This window comes from Hakea prostrata, chromosome 3 (assembly GCF_041222555.1).
Source record: "Hakea prostrata isolate BN-2017 chromosome 3, UWA_Hpros_2, whole genome shotgun sequence".
Taxonomy (NCBI): Eukaryota; Viridiplantae; Streptophyta; class Magnoliopsida; order Proteales; family Proteaceae; genus Hakea; species Hakea prostrata.
In genome coordinates this window covers 73,877,343-73,892,006 of record NC_142602.1, presented here as the reverse complement: position 1 = coordinate 73,892,006, position 14,664 = coordinate 73,877,343, and the positions used below count along the sequence as shown (strand labels likewise).

The following is a 14,664-nucleotide window of genomic DNA, read 5'->3' as shown; positions in this document are numbered from 1 at the left end:
CCCATCAACGTCATTCCTTGCCTCCCCTTCTCTTCATGTTCTGACAACTGGTGTTAATTATCGGACTGATCTTCTCCATCTCATCAAAAAATATTTGTTCGGGATGCACATGAGTTGGTGAAAATTGAGCACCCTTAAGATATGGACACAAAGGATCCCAACAGTCTCAAATTTCTTACAACTACATGTTAGGCTTTCTTCTACTGTATTACGCAATATTGTGTATGCCTTACCTGTATAGGAACCAGTCACATCTGCCTTCAAAATCACATATTCAACAAAATTACTTGACACATTCTAGCTGTTGATACCGTGACTATCCACCAATTCAAACTCGATCAAATTTTTTTTGAATATAGTTGGAGTATATAACTGGTAAGCTTGAATCAACATAGGTTTAAACCTATGTGCACCTCCAAGAACCTCATTTCGTGCATCAAATTCTTTTTTCATTTCATTTGCACATTTTGCCTCCACAACATCGTTGAAATGTCTCATAAACCTTACAAGATCTAGTTTGCGTCTAAGACATTGTTTCAAATCAGCATTCAAACTTTCAGCCAACTGTGTGCTCCTCACACCTAGTGTAGAACAGTCCTTCATGTAACAACAAGCCCATTTTTTCCTTATTTCATATGTTCTATCTAGCCAAGCAGTGTTTACAACCCCATGATTTTCTCTTAAATTTCTCCATGCAAATTCAAATTCCTCAACTTCTGTATAATTGTAGATGCATTTGTACAAAATTATGGAGAATTGTGACTTCTCACTCATCAAATATCCATGGTGTTTCTTTGCATTTTGCCAGAGATGCCAAGTGCACAATGCATGGACTGTATTAGGTGCAACCTCAGTTAGTGCCCTTGACATTGCAACGTCCTGGTCAGTGAAAATTGTCTTTGGCTTCTTGTCACCATTAACTCCAAAGAAAGTTTGAAATAACCATTGAAATGACTCAGTTGTCTCATCATAAAGCAAGGTAGCTCCAAAGATAACCATAGTCCTATGATGATTAAATCCCACAAACACAGCCAACGGTCTATTTTCTTTGTTTGTGCAGAAAGTAGTATCAAACACAACTACATCACCAAATAGTTGATAATCACATTGCATCTGTGGATCAGCCCAAAATACATTTGTCAACTTATCCTCATTGTCCATCTGTACAGAATACACAAATGCAGGGTTTAAATTTCGTTGATTGTCTAGATATAACATCAAGGTCCCGGCATCCCCAAATGCCAAATCACGTTGCCGTTTGCTATTCAAATAATTTTGCAAGTCTTTCTTTGTGAAACCTAGATTTTCAGTGCCCCCTGCTTGCAAACCCATCAAATTATATGTCAATCTGGTCCCCAATCCAGTTCTGTCTGCCATTTCTATTTATGTGGCTTGGGTAGTTGATATTGCATGTTGGGAGCGCAACAAATGTGCAACTTCTTCAATCTGAAGAGCATGGTTGTGTTCCTCACAAAATTTATCTACTAGTAATCGTCCATCATTATCTCTTTTGACAATCAACCTTGCTAAACAACCAGTTCTAGTCTCAGGACGTTGTCCTTTGACTTCTACTTGTTTATCTCTTCGATGTCCTTCTTTACTACACACGTAACACCGTTGCACGATGATAGTCTTATCTATAGTGCACCTGTGCAAATAATTTTTCCTAATGCTGAACCCAATCATACGCGCATACTTGTTATAACAGTCATATGCTTCTTCAAAAGATGAAAATTCCATGCTTATTCGAGGTGTCACATCGGCATCCATGTCCACACATTGACAGTTCACTATAAAGACACATTTACAAAACTTAGTTATGAAAAACAGTTAACATTATTCAAATTCAAAGATGAAGCCAACAAACATTATGAGATGTCAAAAATTTAACACCAACTTCCCATCGCATCGGACTCATTTGTAATCAAATTGATGAGATAAGTTGGAACCTGGCATCCGATCACACATTGATCTAGTAGTAGGCATGTATATAGGCCTGAACATTTTGACAGCCGTGTCTTACAAGAACTGAAACAAGTTGTCCCATTCTACTGAATAAGCCTTTTCTGTTCCAATATAATCTCTCAATTCTGGGTTGAATATACCAAATATGTGTTTCAAATGATCTCCTTCTTGCTTTTTATAACTAATCAAAATCTAATGTTGATCTTGTTCTTGTCAAATGTGAAGTATAGTCGCTCATGTTTACAACATGAATGCAGCAGAGTTACAAACATTTGATTCAAAACAATTTACAAATAAAAATATAGAAGAAAAAAATACCAAACCTTAAACACAAACAACCGAAAGAGGGAACAGCTTCGGAAAACATAGTCCGATGAACTGATACACACATATATCAACTGAACTTAATTACATATATAAAAAAATAAACGTTTTCACAATGCAGATACTCGTTAGAGGAAAAACCAGGAAATAAAGGGATCGGACTCACCAAATGCACCACTTGAATGGAGCTCAGCTGAAGGACCTTAGTTGCACTATTGCGCTGCTTCAAATGTTGAGGGTAAATGGAATATTCAGATTCGGCTGTAGAGGGGTACTTGAAGAATCGTAAGGGAGAAACGTGGGAGGCGAAAATTTATCAGAGACTTATTTGCGTCGAAGTTTCATCCAAATCGAGATTGACAGCTTAGAAACCAGAGAGGTTCAATGAACTATTTTGCGTCAACGAAGAACAAATAGACTCAGCTAACCAAAAACCTAGAGATTTAATCGATTCAAGAGACAAAGAGAAATCAGAGCTTGAATAGGGACAGAGAACGAAAAAGTTTGAGGTTTCGCGCCTTTTTGGGTTCGCGTCTTTTTGTTCCATTATGTATTTCTTCATTACGAGTCTGGCTCAAGTGATCCCACTGGTGAAATTTTTTTTTATTTTTTTTCCAAAAAGTGTTTTTCATCGTGGGCCCCACGGATGTTTGTGGTCAGGAAGCGTCGGGGGAGCACTTTGAGCACCCCGTCCGGGTCGCTGATCCGTAGTCTTCCGAGGCCTGGTCATGCTTTTCGTAGCTGACCAGGCGTCATTCATTCCACGTGGGTGGTCCCGACATTCCATGTGTCAGGCTGAAGTAGCCAGGCTTCCGATGCCTAATAATGCTTTTCGAATGTGATTAACAAAAGTTATTATGCAGATTGAAGATTATAAATTTGCGGATAAGCTAGTCAGCCAATTACTAAATGACAAAAGCTTTGATCAAAGAAACACGAAGACAATCTTATAAAAGATACAAAATTCAATGTTCATTTTCTCAAAATAAGGAGATAGATTGACCAATACATCAGAAAAAGAGTGACTTAAAAAAAAAAAAAAGAGTTTCTTGAAGTATTCTTTCCAAAACATGATTGACATCAGATATGTGGGTCAGCAGGAGAGTCGTCATCCTTGGTTGAACTTGATGTTTCTCCATCTTCAGAATCTTTATCTTCATATTCTACTTCACTTTCTTCATTGTCCCCTTCAGATTCATCAGAGTCAGGATATTTGAGATTTCTAAGATCAAAGAACTTCCGGGAGGGGAGAATCCCCGAAGGAAGCATCTTGAAGTCAACAATTTGGACAAATTTTATGAATTTCGAGAGAATATCCGATCGGAACAAACCTTCACCATATTTTTGCGAGAATCCAAGAAAGGCTGGATTATCTCCAGCTTCTTCAATTGCTGATGTAACGGTACTCAAAACAACTTCATGTTCATATTCAATTCTTTTCTTTTCTAATTCAAATTTTTTCCTCTCTGACTGAATTTCTTCAAGCATAACGTCTTGTCCTTAACAGTCTCATCCAATTCCAATTTCAAATTTTCCTTCTCTTTAGAAACCAAATCTAAAGAGACTCTGAGATTATCCTTCTCCTTAGAAGTCTCACAGAGGATCAATCCCAATTGGTTTTTCTGACAGTCTAAATCGGATTTTTCCTTTGAAACTGAATCAAAGGCTTTCTGCAGACATTGATATTGTTGCTCCAAATCAGACTTAAACTTATCAATCTTCTGGAAATTTTCCAGAATCTCATTTCTTTATTTCTCAAACTGTTAAGACCAACTAATGGCCCTTGCTAATTTTTCTCTCAGTTCATCCCTCTCAAGCGTAGCAAGTCTGGCCCTTTCCAGACCATCGTTCTTCAACATTTCAATCTGAAGAAGTTCATCCTTATGATTTAGAACTGAGGCCCTTAAATTTGACACTTCTTCCTGCAGATCAGTGCATAGATCAGAACAGATTTCATAATCACTATGTAAACCATCTATATCGGAACATAGTTCCATCTCTCTGAAATGAGCAGCCTCTAATTTTCTTTCTGATGATTTCAAGCTTTTTCTCAGTTCTTCTACCTCATCAATCAATTCAAACTGCTGCTTTATGAGACTGTCATTTTCCAAAGAAAGAACCTTCTCTCTTTCCAACACTTCAGAAAAGGCATTAAAGGCAGCACCAAAACATCTGCATTCAAAAGTGATAAACAGTTAACAAAAACTAGATAATAAAAGATGAAATAAAAACCTTTCTCTTGAATCAATCAACCTGAATAAGAGAAATGGAAATTCATTCCTTACCCTCAAGCATGTGAGTATAGAACAGGATCAGTCATGCTGGATGTCTCTCTTTTATCTCGAGGAATTCTGCCTTTTGTTCCCCATTCACGTGCTACTTCCCAGTTCTAGTTAGCAGTGTGATTTTCCTTCAAATTCCAAACTGGGTTAAAGTGATCCCCTGAATCACCATCAGTCTGGGCATCATCTAACTGCCCAGTACCAATCGGATGAGGATTGGCGGGTTCAATTACTTCATGGGGGTTAACATCAACAATGACATCACTAGAAGGAACTTGTAACTCAACAACTTGAGCCGCAAAATTTACCTGCTCCTGTTGACCATTGGGAGGATCAACTGGCATAACTAAAAAAGGGGGAGCAGCATTTAACGCATCGTTATCGGGGACATTTGGGACAATCTCTTCAACAACATTGGGCACAACATTGATATCTGGAATAACATTTTCAATAACAGGGATAGTAAAAATTAAATTTGGAACAGCTGGATGATCACCAAGTTCTGTATCATTGTCGGGAACATCCATCGGGATATTTTGTTCATTTTCATCTTCATGATGGGGAACAGAACTATTCTCACCAAACAATTGATCACCCATTTGATCAATGATATTACCTGCAGCATGTTTACCAATTTTGTGAGCCATTGTCTTCATCTGATCAATAAAGTAACTAGAAAAGTCCTCACCTTGTTTTTCGGCTTCAATTGTATTTTCTGAGGGGGCAACAGTAATATCATGGGGAAGATGAGGTGACATGGGGGCAGTAAACACCTCATCCCCAGAAGAATTTTCAGGATCAATGGCTTCTTCAACAACTTTTTCCACTGAACTTTCTTTCTCAATGGGTACTGTCTCAGGGGATACTTCAATTGGGGGAGAAACAGAGGATATTTTTCTCTTGCCTTTTTTGGCAGTATGTAACTCTTCAGCAGATGAAGGACCCATGGAGCGAAGTCGACTTCTCAAGGTCCTCGCTATTTGAATCGGAGTTTCAGTAGGGACAACTTTGACAAACCCAATATCAAAATTATCAGCATCTTCATTTCTTTCTACCTGATCCGGCTCCTGCCGATCAAATGGAATTTTCTCTTCAGCAACATCTTTTTTGGGCATTTTGGTTTTCTTAACATCCTGCTTTCTTTTCTTCCCTGACTTCCTTGACTTGGATTGAGGTTTCTTTTCAGATTTGTTTTCTTCTGAAACAGCCTTTCGGAGTTCAGAAACATTGGGAACTTCGTATACATCGGTTCCTAATGAAAAAACAAATGTAAAAGTGCAAAACAAATATTATTTTATATTAAAAAAAATTACAATTTCTCAAACAATTTCATTGTATACCTGGTAGAAGACCATGGCTGGCCAGACCTGCATCAGTTCTTAGATCGGCCGCATCAACTGGTTCTCCACTGGGGATTAAATCCCAAGTCTCTTGGTCATACTCATTTAGTTCAGGACGCTTATTCAAGGGAAGAAGAGAACTCAGAGAGTGCAAACATCAACGGGAACGATAGTTAGGAGTGGGAATGGCACAGAAAAAATACTTTTCTCTCCATTGTTTGTTGTCATGAGGGATGGAGGAATCAGTAAAAATTCGGGTTTCTGGACCCAACTCACTCGCAATACATGTTCTTCTCGCAAAGTGGATGTAACCTCTCTCACGGGAAACTTTTAGAGTATGATATTTTCTGAAGAGTTCTATAGAAGGGAGACGCCCCATTCTACGAATAAAAGCAAAAAAGCTGTAAACCAATCTTCAACTGTTTGGAGTAAGTTGACAAGGACAGACATGGTAGTAGTCAAGCAGTGACTGAACTATGGGAACCAAAGGAACTCTGAAACTAGACTCAAGATGGTCAAGGTAAACAGCAATAACTCCAGGCTTTGCATCATATGGACGTTCAGAGGATCCAGGAACCCATACCTTAGCATCGGAGGGAAAGAGATAATCTTCCAAGTACGAAGACAGGTGCGATTTTTTAAGCTTACTTGGATACCACTCCGGACCAGCATATCTTGGATCTTTCTTCTCTACAGACATATCTACAGGTGTGTAAGGAACGATATCTTCATAATGAGCATAAAGAGCGGGTTTCCAGTCTAAGGGGACTTGATCAGACGACAAAATAGTTAGGGTTTGCTCTGTTTGATCGGCAGTTGAAGGAGTATCAGGTCGGTCTGAAGTATTGGGTGCTGAGGATTACTTGCAGAATCCATGTCAAATGATAAAAGAGAAGAGTAAAGATTCGAAGACTGTAAGTAAGAGCAGTAAGAGCAATGAAAATGGCGGATGATTACAATTTGTTTTCAAATGAGCGAGAGCAAATAACAGTGGATGAATAAATAGAAGGACGACGTAAGGCGAAAGAGGAAGGAGGGTTCTTGAAAAATTGGAGGGAAGTATAAAATGCTTTAGATCGATGGCTATATCTATTCGTACTCGACGCATGGAGTCAATCAGTTGATTTAAAAGCATTACCTCTGGACACGTGGATGATATCAAACGAAAGAAGAGAGATATGATAACCGCATGTTGGGAAAAATTTTAATTTATGATCAAATGGCGCAAAGGAGGAAAACGTCAAAGAAGACAAAAAGTAAAATTGAAGAGAGAGAACAAAAATGTCTGACATATGAAGATTTTGGCTGATCTTACAGAGATTTGTGGGCTGAGCACAGTAAACTGGTTCGGGTTACGAAGCACGGATCGACTCCCGATAAAATTACTGTTTATATTCATAAATAAGTGATGGGTCGCCCATCACCGTTCGACTTAATTGTAAGGATATTTTTATCAATGGTTTTTTTTGGAAATTGACTTAATTAAAACGATTAAGTCTGAGGTTTCAGTATTTAAAATATAATTATTTTTGGAAATTACAGGGCATTGATCAAGTAAAACACTGCGAGGTGGAGGAAATATTAAAAAGTCTGATATGTGGGGAAAATATTTTCTTAACAAAAGCGACGAAATTTACAAGACGATGACGTGCACAACATTATGGAATTACCTAATAATTTATTCAAACCTCCTGACCAGACTCTCAGATAAGTTGAACCTGATCAGCATGGGGCTCGTGTTGTCAATAAAATACCCCAACCTCGGTTCAAGGTGATTCACTCCGGTCTAAATCTAAGATTATCGGTTTAATTCCATTATATAAAGCAGTCTCTGGGTCGCCCAACAGCTAAGAAGAAGGCCTAATAATGGTGGATGCTACTCAACCAACCATTAAAACACAAAAAGGATGTTATATTACAAAAGACAATAGATTAATGGAATAATTACTGTTGTCCCCTTGTATTTTGATTTTATTACTACTTTATCCTTTGTACTTTTTAAAATTACTATTCCAACCTTTAACTTTGTCAACAATTACTAATGCCCCCCTACCGTTAAGCTTTGTCAATTTACTGATGATGTTGCATCTATATATTTTTTCAAAATCCCAAAAAAAAACCCTGCAATTATCTTTTTACTTATTTGCTCTTTTTTCAAGTTAAAATACTACCCTTAATAGGAAAAAATTAACTTTAATTTCACTTTTCTTTTTTAAAAAGAAACCACCAAATAAAGGAAATGTGATTTTTTTTTCTCTAAAAGTAAATCACCAAATAAAGGAAAGATGTAATTAAATGGAAACTAAATATTAAGAAATATCAAATTTAATTCAAAGCTGAAAATTGAAAATCACCTAATATATGTTGACCATTATGTATGTTACCAAATTTTCTATCAATTAGATCTTATATGCTAATTTGTTTGTAAAACTTCCATCATGGTGATTATGAAAAATTTAAGTGGAATATGAAAGTTTCAACAATCATAAGTATATGGTCCCACCAAATCCAAAACTAATTCTAAAATATAAGATTTTAAAGATATAATTGACATGCAATATAGTTTCTATAAATGAGCGTAATGCCATATTTTTTACTTCTTAATTTTAAGGGCAAAATAGATATTTCATATTTGATGTTAACAGCCACTTAACACCTTTAGAAGTGAGGGGGGCAATAGTAATTTCACAAAGAAGGGGTTTTGATTAGTAATAAAACCAAAGTATAGGGGGGCAATAGTAATTATCCCTAGATTAATTGATAGAGAAAAAGGAACTAAGGGGCAAGATATATTAATATATCAGAAAAATACTGAAACTGACTTTTTCTAAAACAAAAAATATAACAAAGGACTTTCAATGTTTCTATTCAAAGTTAAACATCAAAGATTTGGGTCTCAGGAGTGTGGATATCATCTTTCTTGGATGGTGATTCATCGCTACAATCACCATCCTTACTTGAACATTCGGTTTCTTCCTCTTCAGAATCATTATCTTCATTGTCTTCTTCACTTTCTCCATTATCATCTGCAGAATCCTCAGAGTCAGGATGCTTCAAATTATTGAGATGAAAGAACTTACGAGAGGAAACACACTCTGGAGGAAGCGATTTAAAATCAATGTTTGGACAGATCCTGAGTATCTCAGAAAAAATATGATCAGAACAGACTTTCACTACAGTCTTGCAGAACCTTAGGAAACTTGGGTTGTCTCCTGCTTCTTCAACTGCAGAGGTAACAGAACTTAGGAGAAGTTCATGATCATCCTTCATTCTTTTCTTCTCAAGTTCAAATTGCACTTCTGCTTCTTTTTTCTCTTCCTGAAACTTCACAACCATGGAAGCCCTCTCTTTTACACTTTCTTTCCAGGCAACAGATAATTTTTGTAATTCCATACATACTTCATTGTAAGAAGTCCTCATATTGTCCTTCTCCAAGGACATCTCACTCAGAGCCAAACTCAAATTGTCTTTCTGGATTTCCAGATCTTCTTTCTCCTTCGAAAGAGAATCAAATGCTTGTTGCAACAATTCATTTCTTCTTTCAAAGTTCAAATTCAATTTCTCCACTTCTAATTTGATTTTCCATTCTGCTGTTTCTCTTTCAAAACCTTGGGACCAAGCAATTGCCCTTGCCAACTTAGCTTGAATTTCATCTCTTTCATAAGTGGCAAGTCTGGCCCCCTCCAATGCATTATTCTTCAGCATCTCAATCTGCAAGAAGTCTTCCTTATATTTCATTAACGAATCCTTTAAACCTGAAACTTCTTCCTGCAAAAACAGTGCTTGTATTAGAAGAAATTTGAAAATCATCTTCCAAAATATATATCTCAGAACATAAATCCTTTTCTCTGAACTGAGCAGACTCTAATTTCCTTTATGACGATTTGAAACAATTCTTGAGTTCTTGTACCTGATCATTCAATTCAAAAGTACGTTTGATCAAATCGTCATTTTCCAAAGACATAGATTTCTGTCTTTCCAAGACCTCAGCAAAAGCATTGAAAGCAGCACCAAAGCATCTGCAGAAAAAGTGATAAAGACTTAGCAAAACAATGGATAATGAAAGGAAATTTATCTTAACAATAACGATAATAGTTAAGTTTTTACCCCCATGCATGTGTGTAAAGCCCATCAACAAACATGGCAGCAGTCTCTCTTTTGTCACGGGGTATTCTACCCTTGGTCCCCCATTCACGGGCAACTTCCCATTTCCAATTGGCACTATGATTTTCTTTCAAACCCCAAACAGGTTGAAAATGGTCACCAGAGTCAGCAACACTTTGGGCATCTTCGAATTGGCCAGGGCCAATTGGGTGTGGGTTCACATCTTCAAGCACATTATCAGGATTAACATCTACAGTGGCGTCATTCGAATCTACTTGCATGTCAACAACTTCAACCGCAATGTTCGCTTCGTCATCAGATCCATTAAGAGGATCAGCTGGCATATCAAATTCAGGGGGAGCAGCATGAACAAAATCTTCATTTGGCGGACCAATTTGTGCATTCTCTTCACCAATATCAACAGCAATGTTTATGTCTGGAACAATATTGTCAAAAACAGGGGCAAGCAAAGCAGGATCATGTATAGGGGGAGCCAAATCAGGGGCAGGCAAAGCAGGATCATGTATAGGGGGAGCAAAAACAGGGGCGGGCAAATCAGGATCATGTATAGGGGGAGCCAAAACAGGGCCAGGCAAATCAGGATCATGTATAGGGGGACCAAAAACTAAAACATGGTCATCATCAGCAACAACATTTTCATTTTCAGGAATATCCTTACGGATATTCTCTTCATAAACAAATTCAGGGGGAGGAGCGGGAACAAAAGTGTTATCATCAAACACCAGATCACCTATTTGTTCAATAATATCACCTGCAGCATTAGCAAGAATTTCTTCTGCCATATTCTTCAGATTTTCAATGGAATAATCAGGTATTTCCTTACCTTGATATTCATTCTCAACCATATTGTTTGGGAGAACAGAAACATCATGAGGTAGCATGGGAGGAGTGAACACTTCATTCCTAGAACAAAAAACGGGCTCACTAGTCTCTTCAGCTACACTGTCAGGAGTTCCAGCAGGAGGGGAAACCCCTGATTTTTCTTTCTTTCTTTTCTTAGAAGCTGATACCTTGTGGCCTAAAGAGGGACCTGCTGAGTTCACTTTACATCTCAAGGCTTCGGAGGTTCTTGAGGTTCTTGTTCGAACAAGAGGGTTTTTACTGTCAATCACTTTGACAAACTCAATATCGGGCATTTCTTCATCAGCATTTTCTTGTACAATTTCTTCTTGTACCTGGTCTACCTTTTGCTGACCAGGTGGACATTTTCTCTCGGCACTCTTCTTACCAACCTTTCTCTTGGGGGGATGACGAACAGCAAAATGTTTTCTTTCTTACCTGACTTCTCAGGTTTGGAATCACGCTTTTGTTCTTCTGAAGCAACCTTTCGGAGTTCATAAATGTTAGGGATTTGATAAACATCAGTCCCTGTAAAAGAAATAGTTGTGAACAACTGCAAAAAAATTTATAGTATTAAAAAAAAATAAGAAGAAGAAGACGAAAAACCCTATCTTATGTACCTGGTAAGAGATTGTGAGTTGCCAATCCAGCATCAGTCTTCAGTTCTGTTGCATCAATGGGTATTCCAGACGGGATCAGGCTCCATGTTTCTTGATCATATGCACTCAGCGTAGGACGCTGGTTCAAAGGACGAAGGGATTCCTTTGTATGGAAACACCATCGAGAGCAGTAATTGGGAATGGGGATGGAACAAAAAAAATACCTTTCTCTCCATTTCTTGTTGTCATGAGGAATAGAGTGCTCTGTGAAGATTTTGGTTGTGTTACCCAACTCAGTAGCAATACTATTTCTTCGAGCAAAATGGAGATAACCACGCTCACGGGAAACTTTGAGTCTGTGAAAATTTCTAAAAAGTTTGATAGATGGGGTGCGGGCCATTTGACGGATGAAGGCAAAGAAACAGTAAACCAACTTCCAACTGTTGGGAGTAAGTTGAGAAGGGCAGATACGGTAGTAGTCAAGTAAAGACTGGACAATCGGAATCAGAGGAACTCTAAATCCAGAATCAAGGTGATGGAGGTAAACGACAATAACGCCAGGGCAAGCATTATATGGACGCACAGAATGTTCAGGAACCCATAACTTGGCATTAGAAGGAAAATGGAAATCTTGACGGTAAGACGAAAGGTGAGTTTCTTTGACCGTAGTTGGATACCATTCGGTCCAGCATGTCTGGGGTCCATCTTTGCTTTGGTGGTGTCCAAGGGAACATAAGGAGTTATTTCTTCGTCCACAGCATACGGAGCAAGGCTATCAACATTAACATGTGAAGGCGCATTCACTTGTTCGGAGGTACTGGGGCCTGATGAATTCATAGAGGGATCCATGAAGAAGAACAAGAAAGGCAACAACGAAGGTTCAGGAATTATGATAATGGAGTTGCAGAGGAATGCAGTTGCAGTTTGAGTATGAAGAGCAAAACTGCGGGTTATGGGCCGAAGCGGATGATAGGGAGTAAATAAATACGAAGATGAGGTGACATACTGAAAAGAGTCTTGAAAAGTGGAGGGAAATATACGATGCTTCAGATCGATGGCTATAATTGTTCGTAATCGACGCTTGGGGTTTATCGGTGGATTTGGAAACATTGCGACCAGACACGTGGATAAAATAAAAACGATTAAGGAGATCATTACAATCGTGCGATGGAAAGCAAATAATATTTATTGATCAAATGACAGAGAAGAAGATAACGTCAAGGAAGCTGGAGAGGTGCATTAATGAGGTGATTTGATTTGGGGCGGCTGACCTCAGAATTTGGATGATTACAAAACATTTGGGGCGGCTGACCACAAGAGGCATTATGGTTAAACATATTCAGATCAGCGTCTAAATTGATGACAACCTGAAAATCCGAATTCCAATACAAATTTAAAAAATGAATGATTTCTGGAAATAATACGAAAGGTTAAAGGATAAAAAACTTGATGACGAAGATTAAGTGCATGAAAGCAGTTGAACTTTAAGAGTCAAAAGTACAGAATGAACGGTTCTGATTGAATTAAATCCAACTTCTATTGATTAATATTTCCAAAGTTGATATGAATTGAACGATACTGATGACCTAAAGTACTGAGGAATGGGAATTTTTCACAAACGGTACAAAATATAGAATATTCTGAAGTCATGTGAAGGAAAGATTCAAAGGAGACCTGCGTACAAGTTCAACCTGATCAGCTTGCTTGTGCGCTCATACTGTCACTAAAATATGGTCATCCCGGTTATTCCCATTATACACAGATCAAGCAGCATTGATCTGTCTCAGACCTCCAGCCCCTCAACCCAATTCAAACTTCCAAAAATAAAAGAAACAAGATCCAACCTACTCAAAATAAATAATTTCAAAAGCAAATACGTGTTTCAAAAAGAATAATTAAATCATACCAACATTTGTTTACTGAGACAAAGTTCTCTACTACATCAGCTGTAAAACGATTTGGTAAAGTACTGAATGTAATGTGGCAACCTGAAATCCACCAACTTCTGGTATGACACACCAGACTTGAGAAACAGACAATAGAAGTAGCAATATACTTGATAGTCGAAACTAGTCAGTCTGATGAAACATAATCATTATGTTTCAAGTACCTTCATAACGGTGATGGGCGATTCAATTATCTGATCAGTCTGATGAAACAGAATCATTCCGTTTAAAATAGGTTCAGAACAGAACCATTCAATTTTACCAAGTTTGCCTAAACGTAATCGCAATCATACATACAAAACCTTCATATCTTCATAATTTTTTGGTAAATTAGAATAACAACTGTACATACCAACTCTTTATGTGAAGAATTTTTGTATTGGAAACCCCAAATAAAAACTAAAAAATATCCCATAATTGACCAACCAATCACTGTTATGCACACTGAAATTTCCAAATGAAGAATTACAATAACGTGTATGGTCTATCATTGTTTTATACAAATTTAAAGGGAATAAAGAATGTTTCAATATGAATGTCATGTTTCAATTATTTGTTTCATCACACTGTAATTGTCATATGAAAGGTTGATATGACAAATAAAAGAATTGGATGTCTAGAGCATCATATATAGAAGCTGTGGTTCAACAAATTGCTGATACCTTAATGTTCACTACACCAGCACAATATTATTCACCGTGACTTGAAGCCTGACAAATGCCTATTCCCAAATGAAATCCACAATTCGCCTTTGAAGATTATGGACTTTGGTTTGAGTTTGTCGATGACTTCACTGACCCAATTGTTGGAACGTTTGCTTCAATTGATTATGTCTCACCAGAGACTTCATCACGTCAGAATTCCACTTTCCCTCCTTTCTGGGTAATGTCTGCAAAATTCATGTGAAATATAGTCGGTATTCATGCAAAGACTAAAATTAAATACATTAATAAACTTAAAAGGAATCCTAAATGATTCCTTATTGAATATTAATTGATAGTTTACAATTATAAAGAAGAATACGATGCGGATTAAAACACATAAAACCATAAACCATCTTCATACATTCACTCCACTATAGTTGAAGTTTAACTCAAGAACAAAGCCATGAGCTTTCTTTATATATATATATGTATACCAACGATATGAATTTCAAAAGTTACCATTTTTCAGATCACACCAACCGCTGTCTTGTTCCTGGAGATGTTTATTTCATGCTGACTGGGATTAGACATATTTAGGT

At 37.4% G+C, this 14,664-nt stretch overlaps 1 protein-coding gene across 1 annotated transcript; it reads right to left on the bottom strand.

The window, feature by feature from the left end:
- Positions 1 to 1,383: 1,383 nt before the first annotated feature.
- LOC149023048 (protein FAR1-RELATED SEQUENCE 5-like) lies at positions 1,384 to 1,904 on the bottom strand. The gene is made up of 2 exons (XM_089147752.1): positions 1,898 to 1,904; positions 1,384 to 1,790 (listed from the first exon to the last, which is right to left on the bottom strand). The coding sequence occupies exons 1-2, from the start codon at positions 1,902 to 1,904 to the stop codon at positions 1,384 to 1,386; spliced, it is 414 nt and encodes a 137-aa protein (XP_089003878.1).
- Positions 1,905 to 14,664: the final 12,760 nt, after the last annotated feature.